Genomic DNA, 22,964 nt, shown 5'->3' on the forward strand with positions numbered 1-22,964 from the left:
GCCCACATTTGGTGGGGTGCCTGCTGTCCTCTCCTGGGGCAGAGGCCACAGCCAAGGCCTAGAGGAGGGCAGGGCACACAGCGGTACCCCCACCCTGACCACGGGGCAGGGCACACAGTGGCACCTCCACCCTGACCATGGTGAAGTGCAGCCTGCATCCCCACGAGCACTCCTGAGCCGCAGGTCTCAGCTCCTGAGGTCGTTGTGGATTTTAAGAGCTGAGGGTTTTAGGGCTTAGCACTGCCACTGGCAAATGGTGACAAAAGACAGGTTTCTTGCAAACAAGGTAAGAACCATACAGCATAGATGAGAATGCAGAAAAACAGAATTCATGGAATCCAGAACGCACCACATACAAAGTTAAAAGACCAAAACCTAATTTGGAAAAGAGTTGCAAGACACAAAAACCAATGAAGGGCAAATAACGTATAAACAATGTTATGGTCAATTAGAAAGTGACAGGCCGGGCATGGTGGCTCACGCCTATAATCCCAGCACTTTGGGAGGCCGAGGTGGGCAGATCACGAGGTCAGGAGTTCAAGACCAGCCTGGCCAACATGGTGAAACCCTGTCTCTACTAAAAATACAAAAATTAGCCAGGCACGGTGGTGGGTGCCTGTAATCCCAGCTACTGGGGAGGCTAAGGCAGGAGAATTGCTTGAACCCAGGAGGCGGAGGTTGCAGTGAGCTGAGATCATGCCACTGCACTCCAGCCTGGGTGACAGAGCAAGACTCCATCTCAAAAAAAAAAAAAAAAAGTGACAATGCCCTCTTGCTTCCCCATGAGAACATGGACTAAGCAAGGGAAAGGAAGTTTACAAAAGCACACAATGCAAACAGCAAGAGGACCTGTGAAAAGCAGTGTGGCCTCACGCATAATGAAAGAAATACAAATAAAGAGAGTAAATAAAGATAGTGAATAAGGCAGCATACTCAGTCTATCAGATGGGATAAAAGTTAAACCACAGACAAACCTCCAGGCTGTGCCAGGCTCAGGGAAACTCCCCCTCCCAGCCCCGTGGGTGGCCTTTATGGGAGAATTAAGTGGGCCCAGAGACTCCACGTCAAGGGATGTCCGCAAGGAAATCATGACCTGGAGCCTCTGAGAGCCACACGTGCGCAGGGGCCAGGGTCCTTCACGAGTGTGGTGTGGAAGATGCAGAGAGAGTATGGAAAGAAGGATGGGAGTGAGGGGCCTGGGGTGAAGACAGCAGGAGACGGTGCCTCGATCTCAGGCACTTGTGGCCATAGGGAGACACAGTGCAAGGCCACCAACATTGGTTGTCTGGGTCATTCAAAGAATCGGAACGGGCTGGGTGCAGTGGCTCATGCCTGTAATCCCAGCACCTTGGGAGGCCAAGGCAGGCAGATCACTTGAGGTCAGGAGTTTGAGACCACCCTGGCCAACGTAGCAAAACCCTGTTTCTACTAAAAATACAAAATTAGCCAGGCATGGTGGTACACACCTGTAGTCTCAGCTGCTCAGGAGGCTGAGGCAGGAGAATTGCTTAAGCCCAGGAGGCAGAGGTTGCAGTGAGCCAAGATCGCACCACTGCACTCCAGCCTGGACGACAAAGTGAGACTCTGATTCAAACAAACCAACCAACCAACCCAAAGAACTGGAACGCCTCTTGAACCAGCGCCAGCCAGCAAGACAAGTGGTGGGTGACTGGCCAGGCATGGTGGTGCACGCCTGTAATCCCAGCACTTTGGGAGGCAGAGGCTGGTGGATCACTTGAGTCCAGGAGTTTGAGACCAGCCTGGGCAACATGGTGAAACTCCATCTCTACAAAAATATGAAAAAAAAGTTAGCCGAGTGTGGTGGTGCACGCCTGTGGTCCCAGCTAGTTGGGAGGCTGAGGCAAGAGGATCACTTGAGCCTGGGGCAGTCTAGGCTGCAGTGAGCCACGATCATGCCACTGCACTCCAAACTAGGTGACAGAGTGAGACCCAGTCTCAAACAAAAAGACAAGCCGTGATCTGTGCACCTTCAGGGGCTGGGAGCCTGGAGCGCGTGAGTGTGCTGAGTGTGCGTGAACACAGAGCTCGACCTTGCACAGCTGTGCTCAGTCATTCAACAGATATCTAAGAGGGACTTTGGGTGCCAGGGCTGGGTGCCCCGCCGAGGACACATGAGTGAAAGCCAAGCTCCCTGCCTGCAGGGAAGACAGACATCAGCCAAGGCCCAGGGGCCCTCCCGAGCCGTCCGCTCCCGGCCAGCTCTTCCGCTCTCCCCACTCCTAACTGCCTGGCAGGAACCGAGAGGTCGGCGGCACACAGGAGGCCTGAGAAGGATGTGAGGAAATCCAGCAGAGGCTCCCCCGAGATCCAGCGGGATGTTTCTATAATGCTTTGGTTTATCTGAGAGACTTGTTATTGGAAGGGGTGCTGAGAGCTTTTTCTCTATGGAGCTATTTCTAAAGAACCATTTCTCCCCTTAGTGTCTCCCAGCTTGGAGCCGGGCTGTTCTCATCAGACAGGACTCTTCTCAGGTGAGCGACATTCTTCTAAAACTCATCAGGCGATATTATGAAAAGTTCCTCTCTATAAATAACTGCATCACGCCTTCCCTAAAAGCCAAAGGGAAGGGATCGTAACCAGACGATCATCCTTTCCTATATACTTAAAACCATGACCATGGTCAACTTGTTGCTAACAATTATTAGTAATTCACGAGATATTATGCTAAAACAAATCCCCCTAAAAATGAGTCTTGATACTGAAAACACCCGCAATGTCACCATCCATGGGGAACATTTGCCTCACACCATTATTCACAAGCTCTGTCATTAAGGAGTAATGGCTTAAGTTTAAAGGATGACTTCCTCAAGTAAACACTGGCCCACAATGTCACCTGTCGGAGGCAGGTTAGAGTTGAGAGCAGCACCCACAGAGAAGGTGGCTCAGGGCCTGTCTCTTGTGAGGGCTGGCCTTTCCCTTGCTTTGAGGCAAGGTGGCCTCTAAACCTCCAACTCTTGCTCCCATCCGGTGACCTGTGACCTCACCCCCAGTGCCTCCTGTCTTCATCCATAAAATGGGGATGACTGCGGTGCTCACATCCCAGAGCTGTGACGAGAGTGAAAGTGTGCACCATGCCGCCACCCTTGGGGCCAGACACAGGGCCAGAGAGGACAGAGACACCTCGTCCCCTGCCAGGTCATTCGCAAAGCCTGCAACACACCACGCTCAGGCCCTCACCTTGACTTAGCTTAACAGTGTGATTTTTCAAAGAACAAGGTGGTTCCTAGAAGGATGTTGAATGGACCAAGCCGAACCAGCACTTCAGGACACAGCCCAGCTGTTCCCGGGCTCGGCTAGGTCCCGCCCTTGGTTCCGCCCCCACCTTTCCCACTCAGTCTCCTCCCAACTCCCCAGCCCGATTCCTGCCCACACCCACCCCTAACTCCCGGTTCCTTCAGGTCCAGAAGCCACTTCTTCCAGAACGCACCCCCTGCCAACCTACCCACCTGCTCCCGGGCACCGGGGGTTCCCCACTCCAGGACTGCACCCCCAGCGGTGGGGTTCTCCTGCCTTGCGTGAAGCAGCCTTTGGGGGAGTCGGGCAACTTTCCTTTCCACGAGTGTCTATTTCATTGGGGTCATACTCTCAATGATATCCCCCCAAGAGTGGCCCTAATGTTAGGAAATCTGTACGAACTAAACTGAGTATAATTGGGTTATTAAGTGTCCGAGGTGGCTACTTGTGCAGAACAATTCCTAAGGACGGGAACGAAGAGAACAGAGAATGCCAGGCCGGCTCCATACCTGCGGGAATGATTCCAATCCGGAGGCTACTGGGGACCAGCACAGCCCGGGGGTGGTTCTGGTCGACCCCGGCGCTCCTCTGCGTCCTCCCAATCAGACCGTGCAGCACCTCGCTGAACATGCCGTCTCCGCCGACAGAGACGATGCTGCAGGAGGAACACAGCTGGTCAGGGCTCCTGCAGGTGCGGCCCTCTGAGCGCAGCAGGCCTGAGGCTTCCAGCTTCAGGAGGGGCAGCCTGCGCACCTGGCCCTTGGCAGGCATCTAGAAGTGTGGCTCCTGAAATGTCCCTAAGTGATAAGGTCGTGCCTCTGTGCCAGTTGGCCTAGACCACGTGTACAAATAATGAGATGTATGGCAAATACCGGCTTTCCTTCTGTGAGTCTGGAATTTGGGTTGCTAGGCAGAGAATGCCTGCATGCCTGTACCCCATCAAAAACACTACACTCTGGGTCTCAGGACTCAAGTTTGCAGGGCGGGAAGAGTAGACCTGTGCAGCATTTGTGGGAGCAGAGAGGGTGCACTCCAGGTGACCCACACTGCGGGAGAGGCACAGCAGTCTGTGCGGGGACGTTTCTCCTTTGCTGAGCTGGCTGTGCAGCCTTGCTCTGTCCCGTCAGAAATCTCAGCCGAGAGCACGACTCTAGCTCAGGCAGCAAATCACCAGCCGTGTGGGTGGTCTTGAGGACCCAAGGCAAGAGCAGAGGGGAAGGAATAAATGCGGACAAAATGGGGCATGAGACAATCTAAGGAGAGGAGATGGAGAAAGGGGACAGTGGCTGAAGGGAGAAAGGACGGGTTGGTTTCAGGGTGTGCTGTCCTATGCCGGGGATGACCCACAGGGAACCAACACTGAGGCGGCAGAATGAGAGGTGCAGGCATGGAGACAGACATGTCACTGCAGCCCAGAGGGAAGGCAGAGGACAGGGCTCAGGTTTCCTGGACATCTCTATAGCCTACGGCAGCCCAAGAGCTCTCATCACCCGGGAATAGAGGGTTGCAGGGGGAAGGTCCGCCCGTAGAGGAGCGGTGTGAGTCGACTAGGGGGTGCAGCCTGAGGGGCCTCCCTCAAGCATGACAGCATCAAGGTGCCTGCCCATTCCCCAGTGGGTCTGTCTGTGCAGGCGCGACCAGTCTCCAGGGCTGGGATCTCTGCCCACCATCCACCACTCAGGCCACCTGCTTTGGGCCCGGCTCCCATGGGAAGGCTCTTTGCCCTTCCCCGTAGCCTACACCTTGCGCTGGGTTCGCCTTCCCAGCGGGGCTGTGGTTTCGAGGACAGGGCATCCTTGAATGTGCAGTGTAGCACCTGTGCGTCAGACAGACAGATCACTCAGACAGACAGCTCAACCGCAGGAAGAGCAGTGCTCACTGGCCAGGCCTCCCAGCCTCCTGCAGGGCATGTCCCTGCGTTTGGGGAGAAGGCGTGCCCTCAGGAGGCAAGGCTGATCCCTTGGCTAGGGTGGGTGCAATAAGGTACCAGCCCCATCCCTGCTGAAAAGTGAAGACGACTGTCTTCCTGCCAAGCTGCTGTCGGGTGGAGGTGGTGGGAAGAAGTACATGGAGGAGCTGCCGTTGGGTAGAGTTGGGGAGACGTGCATGGAGGAGCTGCCATCGGGTGGAGTTGGGGAGATGTGCGTGGAGGAGCCCCCTGCTTCCTGGAGCCCATGAACAGAACACTCCCGCATTAGGAGGGGAGCAAAGGGGTCTCCCTGTCAGCACCTGGGGGCAGGGGCTCCTTTTATTTCCCTTTCTAACCTTAGCACCAGCAGAGTGTTGGGACCTGGCGGACCCTCAATAATGTTTGTGGAATGAATAATGATTTCAATAAATATCCGCTGCAATTTATAACACATTGCTCACCGATTCCAGATGGAACAGAGAGAAGAAAACAAAAAGCCAACCAATGACAAGGCAATTAACTACAGGGGAATAGCTAAACTCAAGATGAAGAGTGAAATTTTAAGCATGAAGAACAGCATAGAAGAGCTGGACAGATTTGAGTACATGAATTTGAAAACTTCTACTGGGAAGAATTAATGCCATAAGCAAAATTAAAAGACAATTTCAAAATTAGCAAAAATAGTTGCAAAAATATGAATATAAATATGAATTGCCTATTATTTGTTGGATAAAAGAACAAATGACTGATATTATGGCCAACAAAAGAAAATGGGCCAAAGACATAAAAATCAATTCCAAGAAGCCAGCTAGCCAATAAACATATTTCTTAAAATATTAGAGACTTTCACATGTCAAATTAGCAGAGAAATTTTATACTGATAATACCAAACATGTTGACAAAGACAGTAAATAATATACTATAAGAAAGAATGTAAACTGGCCGGGCGCGGTGGCTCACACCTGTAATCCCAGCACTTTGGGAGGCTGAGGCGGGTCGCGTGGATCACCTGAGGTCAGGAGTTCGAGACCAGCCTGGCCAACATGGCGAAATCCTGTCTCTACTAAAAACACAAAAATTAGCTGGGTGTGGTGTTGGGTACCTATAATCCCAGCTACTCGGGAGGTTGAGGCAGGAGAATCATTTGGACTTGGGAGGCCGAAGCTGCCGAGGTCATGCCATTGCACTCTAGCCTGGGCAACAAGAGCGAAACTCCGCCTCAAAAAAGAAAAAAAAAAAAAAGAATGTAAGTTAATAGAATCTCTTTCGAAAGCAATATGGCTGTACACGGCAGAGATTTTAAAATGTTAATCTCCTATGACTAATTTCATTTCTAGGAATTTACCTTAAAAATGTAGATGTATGCAGAGAGATTTATGTACAACAATGCCATTCTATTCTAAAGCAAAAATTGGAAAGAGCCTGAACATCTACAAGTGAGAGGCTAAATAAATATGGCATGCCCACATAATGGACCATGATATGGGCATTAAAAATAGTACTTCTGGGAAATCTCTGGGAATTTCGGGGAAAAGAAGAATCCCAAACTGTAAAAACGACAGCATCTAAACATTCTTGATAATGTGCTTGGTTGATTTGCTTCTCTGTCTACACAGCACCGCATAAGCACGTCTTCTGAAAGACCGAAAGGGAACAGAACCAGCAAACAACCATTCCCGCCCAGCCCAGCCAGAGAGGAGCGTGTGACTGCACTTTTCTGCCTTTTCTTTCTTGCCTTCCTGTAAGAAGCATGTTTACTTTTACAACTGGTCGTGGGTGGAGGCGGGGGGCGGATTTAGGAAAAGGAGCTCTCAAAACTAAGAGAGGTGGGTAGAACTTTTTCATTAACAATGGACTTGATGGCGATGAAAGACGGCTTACTCACCCGTCGTATTTGTCTATGTTAATCTCATACAGAGTCTCCTTGGCCTGATTAGCATGTTCAGTAACTGTGGGGAAAAATTACATCACACAGTTTATATTCACATCTGTGAGTCCTCATGTAAAAGGCAAATCATCCATTCTTTTAAAATGAGTTCCTGTAACACCTTCAGGCGGACTTCCTAGATAAAATTCCCTCTTCAATTCTACATCGCTCTTATGGGACGGGATCAAGCTGACCTCAGGGAACGTGAACATGAACCTCTCTCGGGCCACAGTCTGCGCGATGACATGCAGCGTTCCTGGTATTTAATTGCCGGCAAATAATAATTTCTTTGAAAGAGATTACATCTGTTTTATAATTTTTCCTTATTATACAAGTTACTTCCAAAATTGTACACTATACCAAAGTGTAGTAAGAAGATGTTAGTGCAGTCTCTATACCTGATGTAAACTTCTATTGAAAGTCCCCCCACCCCACAACAGGCCCCGGTGTGTGATGTGAGATTATTTCTAAGACTTATTAATCCTTTGTGTCTCCTCTTTTGAGAATTTTCTGTCCAGAATCGTTGCCCTTTTATCTTCCTAGTGTTTTTCTTGATTGCCTTCTATGCTGAGACTTGGCTAGAAAATACTAAGTTATTTATTTTGTATTCTTCCCATTCTGGTATGTAAAAAAAAGTTCTGTTTTGTTTAAAATAATCTTACAGGATAAAAATCTTGGGCTGGGCACAGTGGCTCATGCCTATAATCCCAGCACTTTGGGAGGCTGAGGTGGGTAACATTGCTTGAGCCCAGGGGTTCGAAACCAGCCTAAGCAATATGGTGAAACCCCGCCTATACAAAAAATACAAAAATTAGCCAGGCATGGTGGCACAAGGTGTGGTGCCAGCTACTTGGGAGGCTGAGGCAGGAGGATCATCTGAGTCAAGGAGGCTGAGGTTACAGTGAACCACGATTGCACCACTGCACTCCAGCCTGGGCAAGAGTGAGACACCGTCTAGAAAAAGCAGAAACGTCTCTAGTGACTATACTTGAATCATTCTCAAACTTACTTCTACATAGTTAACATAAAATTTGTTACCGATGATGTCAGTGGTGATGGAGGCTAAGGTGAACAGTGGTGCCACTTTTCTTTCATATATCCGCTTGCCTTGTCCTTTTCCTCCAAACGGGTTGATAAATACCAGTAAATGCTTTGGTCTGGACGCTGTAAGACAACAACATGTAAATAACAACGAAAATAACAAAATCAAAACGAAGAGCTCTGTTACTGGACAAACTCAAACCATGAGGGTTTTAGAATTCTGCTTAGTATTATCTGATAGAAAGTATTTTTAAATCTTAAAGAACAATGACAAAGAGCTTCCTGATCTATGAAAAGAGAAAATCAACAGGTTGTCCAACTGGGCAAAGGCTATACACGCACGTCGGACATCATGAAAGTCCCACGAACTCAGAATTCCGACTGAGAAGGGCTCTCTCTGCTCTGAAGGGTGCTGTCGGGTGCACATGTTGGGGGCAGCAGCGTCGTTCTTCTGCAGGTGAAGGAGGCGAGTGTGCAGACAGCAGGAAGAAGGAAGCAGACATAGGGAAGAGTCTTAGGAGAAGTGGACCAGCAGGTGTGGAAAGAAGAAGCCACACAGGGAGATGCTCGCAGAGATGGAAAGACAGAAACCAGTGACCTCATTTCCATCTCTCCAGGGGCCCCGCCAAACTCCCATGCCTGGGTTTCCTCAGTCACCCCCATTTTCTTTTCTTTTTTTTTTTTTGAGATGGAGTCTCGCTCTGTCACCCAGGCTGGAGTGCAGTGGCGTGATCTCGGCTCACTGCCAGCTCCGCCTCCCGGGTTCACGCCATCCTCCTGCCTCAGCCTCCTGAGTAGCTGGGACTACAGGCGCCCGCCACCACGCCCGGCTAATTTTTTGTATTGTTAGTAGAGATGGGGTTTCACCGTGTTAGCCAGAGTCACCCCCATTTTCTTATAACAACTTCCACATTTCTGTTTTGGTGGGTTCATGTGACTCTGCTACTTAAAAGAACACATTTAACTAACAAATCGATAAAAGTAACAAGACAGTATCTGCCCAAGGAAACTGAAAACCTAAATCCATACAAAAACCCAGACACAGGGCCAGGCGCGGTGGCTCACGCCTGTAATCCCAGCACTTTGGGAGGCCGAGGCGGGCGGGTCACGAGGTCAGGAGATTGGGACCATCCTGGCTAACACGGTGAAATCCCGTCTCTACTAAAAAAAAAATACAAAAAAATTAGCCGGGCGTGGTGGCGGGCACCTGTAGTCCCAGCTACTTGGGAGGCTGAGGCAGGAGAATGGCATGAACCCGGGAGGCGGAGCTGGCAGTGAGCCAAGGTCGCGCCACTGCATTCCAGCCTGGGCGACAGAGTGAGACTTCGTCTCAAAAAAAAAAAAAACACAGACACAAATGTTCATCACAGCATTCTTCACCACAGCCAAGCAGTGGGAACAGCCTAAACACCCATCACCTGAAGAAGAGATCGAGACGCAGTCCACACATCAACAGAGCATCCTTCAGTCATGAAATAAGCAAACTACCGGGCGTGACCAACATGAATCAATGTGAAAACAGTACGCAGAGAGACTGAAGGCTTCCACCCAGGAGCACACGTAAAACTTCTGGGGTGACAGAAGCCTTGATGGGTTTGAGTTACAAAGGTATGTGTGTTTCAGAAGTCATTGATTGAAACTTAGGATTTTGGCCAGGCATAGTGGCTGACACCTGTAATCCCAACACTTTGGGAGGCCAAGGCAGGAGGATCATATGAGCACAGGAGTTCAAGACCAGCCAGGGCAATATAGTGAGACTCTGTCTCGACAAACGATCAAAAAAAATCAGGCCAGGCTCAGTGGCTCATGCCTGTTAATCCCAACACTTTGGGAGGCCGAGGTGGGCAGATCACTTGAGGTCAGGTGTTCGAAACCAGCCTGGGCAACATGGTGAAACCCTGTCTCTACTAACAATACAAAAATTAGCTGGGAATGGTGGCAAGCACCTGTAATTCCAGCTGCTCAGGAGGCTGAGGCAGGAGAATCACTTGAACCCAGGAAGTGGAGGTTGCAGTGAGCCAAGATCGCGCCATTGCACTCCAGCCTGGGTGACAGAGTAAGACTCCATGTCAAAACAAACAAACAAACAAACAAACAAATTAGCTGGGTGTGGTGGTGTGCCCTTATAGTCCCAGCTACTCTGGAGGCTGAGGTGAGAGAATCACTTGAACCTGGGAGGTCGAGGCTGCAGTGAGCTATGGTTGTGCCACTGCACTCCAGCCTGGGCTACAGAGTGAGACATCACTCCAGATTCTACCAATATTACAAAGAAAATGAAAGAATTTACTAATAAGTTCATGCTAATAAACTCACGAATTTGGATGAAATGGTTAAACTTCTCAAAAAGCAAAATTTGTCAGAGATACCAGAAGAAATAGAAAATCTGAATAGTCTGACAGCTAATAAAGACACCAAAGCTATTAATGAAAACTTCTCACAAAGAAAACTCCAAGCCCAGATGATTTCACAACTGAATTCTTCCAAACATTTAAGGAAAAAATAGCCTCAAGATTATAGGAACTCTTCCAGAGAACAGAAAAAAACAAACACGTATGAACTCTTTGTATGACACACCACTGTGATCTTGGGAACAAAACCAGACAAGGATGTTATCAGAAAGGGGCTCATATTCAGACATCCCTCCCCTGAACCTACGTGCAAAAATCCGAAACACAATATCGGTAAGTCAAATCCAGTGACACATAAACAGTACTACATCACAACCAAGAGAGGTTTGTTTACTCCAGGACTGCAACAATGAGAAATTAATGTAACTCAACACATTAATTGAAAAAAAAAAGAAAGTCATACAGTCATCTCAATGATGCAGAAAAGGCATTTATCAAATTAAATACCCATTCTCCACTTAAAAAAACCAAAACTCTCAGAAAAGTAGGATTAAAAGGAAATTCTGTCTTAATCTGATTTTTAAAATCTATTAAAAACCTAAGAAACATCATTCTTAATGGTGAAACACTAAAATCTTTCCCCTGAGATCAGGACTGAGACAAGGATGCTGCTAGCACCCCTGTGTTGGTCCAAGCCAGGGCAAAAACATAAGGAAAAGAAATAAAAGAGAGAAGAATTAAAATGGAAGAAACAGAACTGTTATTATGCACAGCTGACATGATTGTGTTTGACAAAAATCTAAAATAATCATCAAACTATTAGCATCCATAAGTGAAGTTTGCAAGGTCATTGAATGCAAGGTGAAATACACAATTCTATCATATTTCTATACACAAACAATAAAAAATACATAAACAGTGCAGTAGGGAAAACGAGACTTTCCCATAAATGCCACAGGGTCAAGCAGATGTTTATATTTAATGAAAATACTAGGTTGGGCACAGTGGTTCGTGCCTGTAGTCCCAGCTACTTGGGAGGCTGAGGCAGGAGGATCGCTTGAGCCCACTAGTTCAAGGCCACAGTGAGCTATGATCGCACAGCTGCACTGCAGCCTGGGTGACAGAGCAAGACCCTGTCTTAAAAAAATGAATACATAAAAAGAAAGAGGAAAATGAATCTTGACTGCTCACCTCACACTGGACACAAAGATGAATTCCAAATGGATTACAAAGATCCAAATGTGAAGCGGAAAACAATAGAGCTTGGAGAATAAAACGTCTTCGTGACTTTGGAGTAGACAAAGATATCTTCAATAGGACACAAGCTTACCAGAAAGTTTTTTAAAATCATAAAAATAGGCCGAGCATAGTAGCTCACCCTGGTAATGTCAATGCTTTGGGAGCCTGAGGTGGGAGGATTCTTTGAGCCTAGGAGTTTGAGACCAGCCTGGGCAACACAGCAAGACCCCAGCTCTATGAAAAATTTTTTTAAAAATCAGCCAGGCACGGTGACATGTGCCTGTAGTCTCAGCTACTTGCGAGGCTGAGGCAGAAGCATTGCTTGAGCTCAGGAGTTCAAAGCTGCAGTGAACCGTGATTGTGCCACTGCACTCCGGCCTGGGTGACAGAACAAGACCTCATCTCCCTTTTTTTTTTTTTTAAGATGGAGTTTTGCTCTTTCGCCCAGGCTGGAGTGAAGCGGCCTGATCTCGACTCACTGCAACCTCCACCCCCAGGGTTCAAGTGATTCTCCTGCCTCAGCCTCTCGAGTAGCTGGGATGACAGGCGTGTGCCACCATGCCTGGCTAAGTTTTGTATTTTTAGTAGAGATGGGGTTTCACCATGTTGGCCAGGCTGGTCCCGAACTCTTGACCTCAGGTGATCCACCCGCCTCGGCCTCCCAAAGTGCTAGGATTATAGGCGTGAGCCACCATGCCCGGCCAAGACCCCATCTCTTAAAAAAAAAAAAATACGAGATTGAAAAGGCAAGTTACAGAATTGGTAATTCTTATGAATTACATAAATTTATGTAATTAATAAATTCAATAAAAGATTCAGATCCACAATATGTAAACAGTTTCTACACATCATTAAGAAAAAGATACAACCAGCTGGGCATGGTGGCTCATGCCTATAATCCCAGCACTTTGGGAGGCTGAGGCAGCTAGATCACTTGAGGCCAGGAGTTCAAGACCAGCCTGGCCAATATAGCAAAACCCCGTCTCTACTAAAAAATACAAAAAAACTAGCCAGGCCTGGTGGCACACGCCTGTAGTCCCAGCTACTCAGGAGGCTGAGGATTGCTTGAACCCAGGAGGCAGAGGTTGCAGTGAGCCAGGATCGCGCAACTGCCCTCCAGCCTGGGCAACAGAGCGAGACTCTGTCCCCTCCTCCAAAAAAAAAGAAAAAAAGAAAGAAAGGAAGGAAGAGAAAGATAACAACCAAACGGAAAAATGGACAAAAGTCTTGAACAGAACCTCACAAAAGGCGATATCTGAATGGCCCATGAACATATGAATGTGTTTCTCAACCTCATTAACCATTAGGGAGTGCAAACTACAACCACAGTGCAAGACTATTAACACCACCACGGCTAAGACGTAAAGGTGTGGCTAAGATGTGGGGCAACCAGAACTCCCGAACCCAGAGGGTGCAATGCAGGCTGGCAGCGTCTTCTGAAGTCAACACATGCAACAAACACTTACAACCCAGCGACTCCATTCCCAGGTATGCACCTAGGAGAAATGCAGACGGGTGCAAAAGACATGCTCTAGAATGTTCCCAATGCTACTGTTCATGACAGCCCACATCAGGAAGCTGTCCAAATGACCAGCCACTGTACCATGGGTGAATAAATGGCTGTAACATTCACATCACGGAATACCATACGGCCTAGAGAATGAACAAATGGCAGCTCCACGCGACAGCGTGGAAAATTTATGCAAGACTACTCGCCACCACGGTGGAAAACAGCGTGGAAAACTTCACAAGTGTCATGTTGAGCCGAGAGCCAGGCACAAAAGGGTTCATACCGTATGATCTGATTTCTATCAAGTACAACAGTGAACCTAGTTGTTTTGAAGTCGCGGCAGTGGTTGCCCTTTGGGGAATCATGACCACAGGGGCACGGTGGGGGACCCTGGGGCTGGCAATATTCTGCGCCTTTATCTGGGTGCTGGTTACACAAGTGTGCTCAGCGTGAAAATTCACCCAGTGCATACTCAGAATGAGATCCTCTGTGTCTGTGATATGACAAACACTAAAACAGCCTGTAATCCCAGCACTTTGGGAGGCCAAGGTAGGCAGATCACTTGAGGTCAGGAGTTCGAGACCAGTCTGGCCAACACGGCGAAACTCTGTCTCTACAACAAATACAAAAATTAGCCAGGTGTGGTAGTGGGTGCCTATAATCTCAGCTACTTAGGAGGCTGAGACAGGAGAATCGCTTGAACCCAGGAGGAGTTTGCAGTGAGCCAAGATTGCACCACTGCACTCCAGCCTGGATGATGGAGTGAGATTGTCTCAAAAAACAAGAACAAAACAAAGAAAAAAACCCACTAAAACAGATAACAGGGTGAGAAGTTAAAATTGTAGAGTAGCTGAAACAACAGAATCATATACAATTTTTAGCTACAAGTAGACTATATCAAATGCACAATTATAAAGATGAAAATGAACCCACATTCTCCAGTGGGAGGCAGGGTTCAGAGGACTTTCTCTTGGAGTCTGCACCTATAGGATCAGGTCTGGAATCCAATCAGCCAAAGTCTCATGAAAACACGTTTGATGGGAGGAAAGGGAAGGAGAAAGCAGGACAGACGGAAAGGGGGAGTCGAGAGACAAACAGAGGAGGGGAAGGCGGGAGAAACGGATGCACTCTTCTGAACAGCCTAGTGTGGAACGACATGCAGAGGAACGGGGCTTGTGGTGGTTTGAGATGTGAGGACAGTCAGGATGAGCTTTTCACGACAGCAGGTGGTGGAGGCCAAGTCCCCCAGGATTAAACAGGGAAGTATGGAAGCACAGGCCCTCCTGCCCCAGTTGTAATCAAGAGGAGGGCTCCTTCAAGCAACGATGCTGCTCTGAAGCAGATATATGGGAATGCCTCCTTTTAATAAACTGAAATTCACTTTCTTGATGTAGGTGCCAAATTCATTCAAAAATATATAAAACTAACCTAAACACATGCCATTTCTATTCTATGGGTGAAGCCTATGCTGAGTTGTCAAGACTGTGTATTGGCTGGGCTCAGTGGCTCACACCTGTAATCCTAGCACTTTGGGAGGCTAAGGTGGGAAGACGGCTTGAGCACAGGAGTTTGAGATCAGCCTGGGCAATATGGCAAAACCCTGTCTGTACAAAAAAAATTAGCCAGGCGTGGTGGCACACACCTGTAGTCCCAGCTACTCAGGAGACTGAGGTGGGAGGATCACTTGAGCCCGGAAGGTAGAGGCTGCAGTGAGCTAAGATCATGCCACTGCACTCCAGCCTGGGTGACAGAGCGAGACCCTGTCTCAAAAAAAATTGCCTATTAAGGTTATAAGCAAACAACATGAAATAGTGTTATGAATACAAAATGAATGAACACCTACCACTTTGTGTGTGTGTGTGTGTACCATATGTTCCTTTTTTTAAACTTTTATTTTAAGTTCACGAGTACATGTGCAGGTTTGTTATATAGGTAAAGTGCGTGTCATGGGGGTTTGGTGTACAGATTATGTCTCTAGCCATCCTACCACTTTTTAAGGGTGACAAAGTCTTGTTACTCAGCGTGCAATAACTAACCCACCAGACTCCAGGCTCCTACTACATTTCAGATGTGGACACATCCCTGGCTGGGCGTGGTGGCTCACACCTGTAATCCCAGCACTCCAGGAGGCCAAGGTGGGGAGATCACCTGAGGTCAGAAGTCTGAGACCAGCCTGGCCAACTTGGTAAAACCCCATCTCTACTAAAAATACAAAAATTAGCCAGGCGTGGTGGCGCATGCCTGTAGTCCCAGCTACTCAGGAGGCTGAGGCAGAAGAATCACTTGAACCCAGGAGGTGGTGGTTGCAGTGAGCTGAGATCACGCCACTGAACTCCAGCCTGAGCAACAAAGCAAGACTCCATCTTGAAAAAGAAAAGAAAAGAAAAAAGACATGGACGCATCCCAGACAGATATGAGGTGTAATCCTCCATGTGCCCAGTTTAATTCTCACATTCACCTCGAATGTAAAAGCTATTACCATCTCCGCTTCCAGAAAGAGAAACTGAGGCTCAGAAGGGTAAGTGACCCGCCCCCAGGCCTCCTGGCTGGTGAGCAGGGGGCTGGACTCCATGCCAGGGTCCAGGCTGTGGAGCCCATGCCCTTTGCATTCACTGGGCTGGTCTGCTCATGAGAAATTAAGTCAGCCTGACTCATCATGTCCACCTGGGGTATGGCCAGCTGCACGAAACGGGGAGACACGTCAGGAAGATCACCCAATCAGGCATGCGCATGCCACCACGGCCATCCTGTCTCTCAGTCCAAACACACACGTACTCAGCTTCTCCAGCATCTCCCGCAGGGTCTGCAGCCACAAGTGACACAGCTGCTCCTCTGGACACCAGAAAGTCACCTGTGCCCACTTCCAGCGGTGCCGTCGTGCTCTCTTTACACAGTGAACTGCACAGAAGCAAGCATGCTCATTAGTGCAAAGTTGGCAGCGTCACTGACAAAACCTCAAGTGAATATGCACCAAATGCAGCTAATTATAGGTTCCTAACCAGAATTTCCCAGGGGTTCTCCTCCCTTCTAGTTAGTAACTTTCAAGGTATATTAGAAAAAAACATCCGATCTTTCAAACCTTTTAAGTCATATAAGGGAAAAGGGCTGGGTGTGGTGGCTCACGCCTGTAATCCAGCACTTTGGGAGGCTGAGGCGGGCAGATCACCTGAAGTCAGGAGTTCAAGACCAGCCTGGCCAACATGGTGAAACCCCGTCTTTACTTAAAATACAAAAAAGTAGCCAGGTGTGGTGGCGAGCGCCTATAATCCCAGCTACTCAGGAGGCTGAGGCAGGAGAATCGCTTGAACCCGGGAAGCAGAGGTTGAACTAGCCGAGACCGCGCCACTGCACTTCAGCTTGGGCAACAAGAGCAAAACTCTGTCTCAAAAAAATAAATAAAAATAAGGGGAAAAATGACCATTAACTAAAACATTAACTAAAGGTAGCATTTGGGGAAAAAAAATAGGAAGATTTCATAAAGATAAACCAATGCATTGAGCTTGTTAAACAAGTAACAGAAAAGTTCCCTCTCGTGTAATCTACATAGAATTAATGAAGAATGTGGGAGAAGACATTTAGGCTTATCACCTGTAAAAGCGTAAGGCTTTTCCATTTTCTGCCATTTTCCACTGCCTTGATGTTTCCCGTGAACGTCTGTTTCCTCAACGGCGATGATCTCGGATACAGGCACACAGCAGGCATCTGTAAAAACACCACGTCCTTCTGTCAAAGAATTCGTCAGAATCCACACAGGTAAAATCAGTCCAACTCCAAGAAGCTGAGAATATTCTGCTTGAATATTCTCATTAGAAATTCAGGCTGGGTGTGGTGGTGTGCACCTGTAATCCCAGCACTTTGGGAGGCTGAGGAGGGAGGATCACTTGAGCTCAGGAGTTGCAGTGGGCTATGATGGTGACACTGCACTCCAGCCCTGGCAACAGCGCAAGACCCCATCTCCAAAAAGAAAAAAGATATACATATATATATATATATATATATATATTTTTGAGACAGAGTCTCACGCTGTCGCCCAGGCTGGAGTGCAGTGGTTCGATCTCGGCTCACTGCAAGCTCGGCCTCCCGGGTTCGCGCCATTCTCCTGCCTCAGCCTCCCGAACAGCTTTTTTAATCCCCCCTCCCCCAAAAAGGAAGGTTACAGGTCACTTTTAAACTCAGAAATAAATAACTGTGGGCAGCTCAATGTTACCAGATGGCGGGATGTTTTATTCAGCCGAGTCACCAAATGGAGGCTGTGATTTTTCACACGATTTGCTCAGCCATTCAAGCAGCAAATGCGGACCGTTCCGGGCCAGCTACCATGTTAAATTTGGGGAAACATGCTCAAGACATGGCCTCTGTCTGCAGGACAGTGTCTGGTTCAGAAATCCAAGTGGGAGGGAGACACGTGACAGGACCCGGGACAGCTGGAACCATGGAGCTTGCAAGTGAGGCAGAGCCCAAGTGTGGCGCGAACTGGAGTGCAGGGGGAGGAGAGAGGGGAGACTTCCAGGGGCCCAGGGGATGACAGCACCGGACATGCTCCACCCTGGGAACCAGCAAGGACCCATTCCACCCGAGCCACCTAGGGCGTGTTCATCTGCTGGGCAGCTGTAATTACAGGCCTGCACATCAAAGAAAGTTCTGGGCTGGCAGCAGAGCCGTGGGAGGTGACGGGTAACTGAAGTCCAAGGCCTGAAAGAACTTGCCCAGGAGAGCATGGGATTGAAGACAGCAAAGCCAAGTTTGAGGAAGGTGGCTTCCAAAAGCTTATTCTGGAATTACTGTTAGGCATGTATGATATATCCTTACACAGAAGAATGTTATAATTTGTGGTTAGCTTCCTAGGTTGGCTATAAAACCTGCAATATAGCTAAAATACTGTATTTTTGCCGTAGCTAAATGCAAAAAAAAAATTGCTATAACATTTGTAGTAATTTTGCATCATTTTTAAAGTTGTGGCCCATGGAAATCAAGTTCTAGGAACCTGGGAGGGTAGTGTCTGAACTGGGCCTTTGACCACTGTAGAAACCTTTGAAAGACCAGTAGTGGGGCCTCCTGATTCCCTCTGAAGTGAAGCCAGCCCCAGGGGAGCAGACTTGATGGGGAGGGGGTGGGTTACAGAGGATGAAGTCTGGCTGGAGAGCGGAGGTCTCAGGAGGTGTCTGTGTGCATCCTGCTCCTGGGTATAGGATGTGGGGTCCAGAGTGACTCTCAGGGTCCCCACCCTCTGGTGTGCCCCACCTGGGCCTCCCATCTTTTTTTTTTTTTTTTTTTTTTTGAGATGGAGTTTTGCTCCTGCTGCCCAGACTGGAGGGCAATAGCTCCATCTCGGCTCACCGCAACCTCCACCTCCCAGTTCAAGCGGTTCTCCCTCCTCAGCCTCCCAAGTAGCTGAGATTACAGGTGCCCACCACCACGCCCAGCTAATTTTTGTATTTTTAGTAGAGATGGGGTTTTGCCATGTTAGCCAGGCTGGTCTGGAACTCCTGACCTCAGATGATCCGCCCACCTCAGCCTCCCAAAGTGCTGGGATTACAGGCGTGAACTACCAGGCCCTGGCTTCCTATCTTGCCCTTCAGGCTGTGACTCTCGAACACAGTTTCCACCCACTTCTTATTCTTCCCCTCCCTTAGAACCCTGAACCCCGATGCTCCAGGCCCCTCTCCGCTCTGCCGGTCAGTGTCCACACAGGACAGCACGTGGGATCTCAGGGCATCCCAGACACCTGCACGTGGACCAGCTTCCCTGTTGGCACGTGGAGGCCACCAGCCTTCAGACGTGGCTCTTCTCGTCTGGCACGGCTTGCCTCCTTAACCACCCCCTATTTCTTGAGGTGCTGGCCTTGCCCTCTGGGTCCTGCAAGGAAGTGACCATGGCACTCAAACCCTGTGAGTGCACCTGACGCCATGGCATCCTCGTCCTATGAGACAGAGTTAATGCCAGGCCTCTGCAGCTCCAGGACCCAGCACGGGCCAGGCTCGGGGCAGGGTTCAATGACACAGACAGTGAGTCAGGAATCCACCACCTATGGATATGACAGTGAACACCGCGATCTTCCTAGACCACTGAGCGCAGGCTTCGGGACCTCCTAATACCTGCAGATAACCAGAGCCATGGCTGTTTGATAAGAAGTGGCGACAGGCAGTGAGAACAAGCCACGGTCCGAGAGTGAGCGGTCAGGTCAGTTCCCCGACATCTGATTGACTGGTTTAGGAAACCGTACAACAGATAGCACAGTAAGTCACGAATGACTCCAGGACGGTCACCTGAGTCTACGGGTTACTAACTTTCAGCCTTGCCCATTCAGTCCCACAGACTCCAAGAGCCCAGGAAGGGACTCGCCATGCTGACGAGATGGAGTCTCGTCATTTTTTTTTTTTTTGAGATGCAGTTTTGCTCTTGTTGCCCAGGCTGGAGTGCAATGGCTCAATCTCGGCTCACTGCAACCTCCACCTCCCGGTTCAAGCAATTCTCCCTCCTCAGCCTCCCAAGTAGCTGAGATTACAGGTCCCCACCACCAGGTCCAGCTAATTTTTGTATTTTTAGTAGAGACAGGGTTTTGCCATGTTAGCCAGGCTGCAGGCCGTGCCGTGCCAGGGGTGCCAGCACAAGACCAGCACAAGTGTTCGGGACAGGGCAAGAGACTGAACAGAACCAAGGACGCCCTGGGGTGAATCCAGGCACCTTCTGCCACATTGGACCTGCAGCAAGGTGTACCTGCTCCTCTGGCAAGAGAAAAAGACAAAGATGCCAGCAGGGGGCATTAGTTTACACACGTTCCTTTTACACACAGATTAATAAATGGAATTGTCTCTAAAAAGGGACAGAAAAGTTAATAGAGGAACAAAATTCAATATTGTCTGCACAGCTTTATTGAGGAACGTCAAGAATAAGAACACAGGGCGGACACAGTGGCTCACGCCTGTAATCCCAGCACTTTGGGAGGCCGAGGCAGGCAGATCACTTCAGGTCAGGAGTTCGAGACTAGCCTGGCCAACATGGTGAAACCCCGTCTCTACTAAAAATACAAAAGTTAGCCAGGTGTGGTGGTGTGTGCCTGTAATCCCAGCTACTCAGGAGACTGAAGCATGAGAGTTGCTTGAACCCAGGAGGCGGAGGTTGCAGTGAGCCGAGATCACACCAGTGCACTCCAGCCTGGGCAACAAAGTAAGACTCAGTCTCAGGAAAACAAAAAAAAGAAGAAGAAGAATATAGCTGACCTCTGAACAACATGGGCTTAACCTTCAAGGGTCCACTGATGTGGGGTTTTCTTCTTCTTTTTTTTTTTTTTTTTGAGATGGAGTCTTGCTCTTGTCACCCAGGTGTGGTGTGATCTTGGCTCGCTGCAACCTCCGCTTCCCAGGTTCAAGTGATTCTCCTGCCTCAGCCTCCTGAGTAGCTGGGATCATAGGCGCCTGCCACCGCACCCGGCTAACTTTTGTACTTTTAGTAGAGACGGGGTTTCACCATGTTGGCCAGGATGGTCTCGAACTCCTGACCTCAGGTGATCCGCCTGCCTTGGCCTCCCACAGTGCTGGGATTACAGGCATGAGCCACGGCGCCTGGCCAGATTTTTCAATAAAAGTGGCACTAAGCTCACTTGCCTCTCTTGCCTCCCCTTCCACCTCCTCCGTCTTCTCCGCCTCCACCACCCCTAAGACAGCACGACTGATCCCTCCTCTCCTCTTCCTCCTCAGCCCACTCAACATGAAGACCACGAGGATGGAGACCTTTGTAATGATCCACTTCCACTTACCAGATAGTAAACACATTTTCTCTTCCTTATGGTTTTCTTAACCACGTTTTCTTTTCTCTAGCTTACTTTATTGTAATAATACAGCATATAATTCGGGCTACATAGGAAATATGTGTTCATCGGCTATTTACATTATCGCAAGGCGTCCAGTCAACAGTAGGCTGTTAGTAGTTAAGTGCTGGGGGAGTCAAAAGTTTTCAACTGCGTGGGGCTGGGGCGCTAACCCCCATGTTGTTTGAGGGTCAATCTGCACTGGGTGCAGCTCAGGACAAGGGCTTCCTTGCTGACTCAGGAGACCTGGAGTGGTGCGGCCATGGTGGGAACACATTCCCCAGGTGGCAATGAGTGGCTGGACTTGGCGTGGCTTTGGCCTGTATCTGGCTGCAGTCTTACTGTAAAGCCGCTAAGCCTGGAGCATGGTGTCAAGGGGGTGGAACGATGAACCCCATAGGGGATTTAGAAACTGGAATAAGATAAAGGGTGAAAAAGTTTCAAGCACAAAAATGTCCGATAAATGATGGCTTCCTTTCTTGTCAAAAAGGCGGGGCTCAGCAGGGCGGGGTGGCTCACACCTGTAATCCCTGCACTTTGGGAGGCTAAGGTGGGCGGATCACGAGGTCAGGAGATCGAGACCACCCTGGCTAACATGGTGAAACCCCATCTCTACTAAAAATACACAAAAAATTAGCCGGGTGTGGTGGCGGGCACCTGTAGCCCCAGCTACTCAGGAGGCTGAGGCAGGAGAATGGCATGAACCAGGGAGGCGGGGCTTGCAGTGAGCCAAGATTGCGCCACTGCACTCCAGCCTGGGCGAAAGACAGCAAAACTCCATCTCAAAAAAAAAAGAAAAAGAAGGCTGGGCTCAAGATGGAGGCTCTGCCTCCTTCCTCCTTCAGGCCATTGTCCCTGTGTTAAGCTGAGGACTCCACAGTGAGAGAACTCCACAGTGAGACGCCTCCAGCCTAGCAGCACTCACCCCTTCTCCTGCTCTCCTCACCTCGGTGTGTCATAGGCATTATGCCCTAGTCTTCGATACTCTCATTTCTAATTAGGAGACAAAGAACCGGGCCAAGAATCTGAGCAAACGGAGAGCAGCTCCCTGCGGGGGCTCAGGAAACGCTTGCCAGCGTCCACCGGTTGGAGAGCTGGCGCCTGCTCATCTGAGGGCAGGTCATGTGGACGGCAGTGGGGCCACCGAGGGCTGGCACACAGAAGAATGCAGACGGTCCTCTAGAAGCAGAAGGAACTGCCCTCTGAGGGTTAGTCTCAAATTGCCGGCACCAAGCAGCATCCCCGCACAGCACGTGGTGTGTGGACATGCCACAGCATCCGCAGGAGAAAACACACCTGACCCAGGTGGACAGATGCTGTGGGAACATCTTGCAAAGGGCGGAAGGTGGGAATTGGGGGCACTTTCATATTCTTTTGCTGACAGAGATAAATTCTCGTGACAGAATTCTCGTGAGACACCACAGTGACTTGTATTGACATGCAGTGAGCTCTTCAATAAAGGTAATGATCAAATGGCCATCACATTCCAGAAAAATCAAATGCCACGTCAGCGAGTGAGGCTGGCCTCCTGGTTCTCGTGCGGCTCACGCGTTTGCTGGCTCCCTCTCTGCAGACCACTGCAGCATTTGCCACAGTCTGGGTAATGCCTGCTAGGGGCAGCTGAGAGCACGCTGACTTCCAGCTGCTTCTTTTTCCATTCTGTTCTCTGTGTTTTTTAGCGCTTGTTGTGATCCACTAGAATTAAATTTATTTCATGCTTGTGACTTACAGATGAAAACAGTGCCTGCTGTCAATCAGCTTTGACACTAGAAGTTCCTGGATTAAACTGAGCCACGCGCAGTGGCCTCCCATCCAGCAGGAGGGCCCATGGGTTTCCCGTGTGTCACAGGGGCACTGAGTGTCTTCCAGTGACATGGGTGCACGTGTGTGGGCACGCTTATGGCAGGGCAGGGTCAAGGTGGCAGAAC

The 22,964-nt window shown here is 49.2% G+C and overlaps 2 protein-coding genes across 4 annotated transcripts in view; one reads left to right on the forward strand and one right to left on the reverse strand.

The window, feature by feature from the left end:
• The window catches only part of GRAMD4 (GRAM domain containing 4), a 140,511-nt gene extending 132,986 nt beyond the window's left edge, over positions 1-7,525 (forward strand). Inside the window, exons 18-19 of one of the 3 annotated variants that reach the window (XM_055106053.2) lie at positions 6,781-6,905; positions 7,219-7,525. In XM_055106053.2, coding sequence (XP_054962028.1) covers positions 6,781-6,905; positions 7,219-7,231 — 138 coding nt within the window. In that variant the 3' untranslated portion in view covers positions 7,232-7,525. Of the gene's footprint in view, positions 1-2,441; positions 2,493-6,780 lie in introns of all 3 variants that reach the window. The other 2 variants (XM_055106055.2, XM_063603159.1) reach the window with 2 other exon arrangements.
• CERK (ceramide kinase) overlaps positions 1-22,964 on the reverse strand; it is a 55,809-nt gene that overhangs the window by 19,682 nt on the left and 13,163 nt on the right. The window contains exons 2-6 of the mRNA XM_034948720.4: positions 16,818-16,931; positions 16,005-16,127; positions 8,130-8,255; positions 7,050-7,113; positions 3,765-3,910 (exon numbers count right to left, since the gene is read on the reverse strand). Of these exons, the coding sequence (XP_034804611.3) occupies positions 3,765-3,910; positions 7,050-7,113; positions 8,130-8,255; positions 16,005-16,127; positions 16,818-16,931 (573 nt within the window). The remainder of the gene's footprint in view (positions 1-3,764; positions 3,911-7,049; positions 7,114-8,129; positions 8,256-16,004; positions 16,128-16,817; positions 16,932-22,964) is intronic.

Source organism: Pan paniscus, chromosome 23, assembly GCF_029289425.2.
Source record: "Pan paniscus chromosome 23, NHGRI_mPanPan1-v2.0_pri, whole genome shotgun sequence".
NCBI classification, from domain to species: Eukaryota; Metazoa; Chordata; class Mammalia; order Primates; family Hominidae; genus Pan; species Pan paniscus.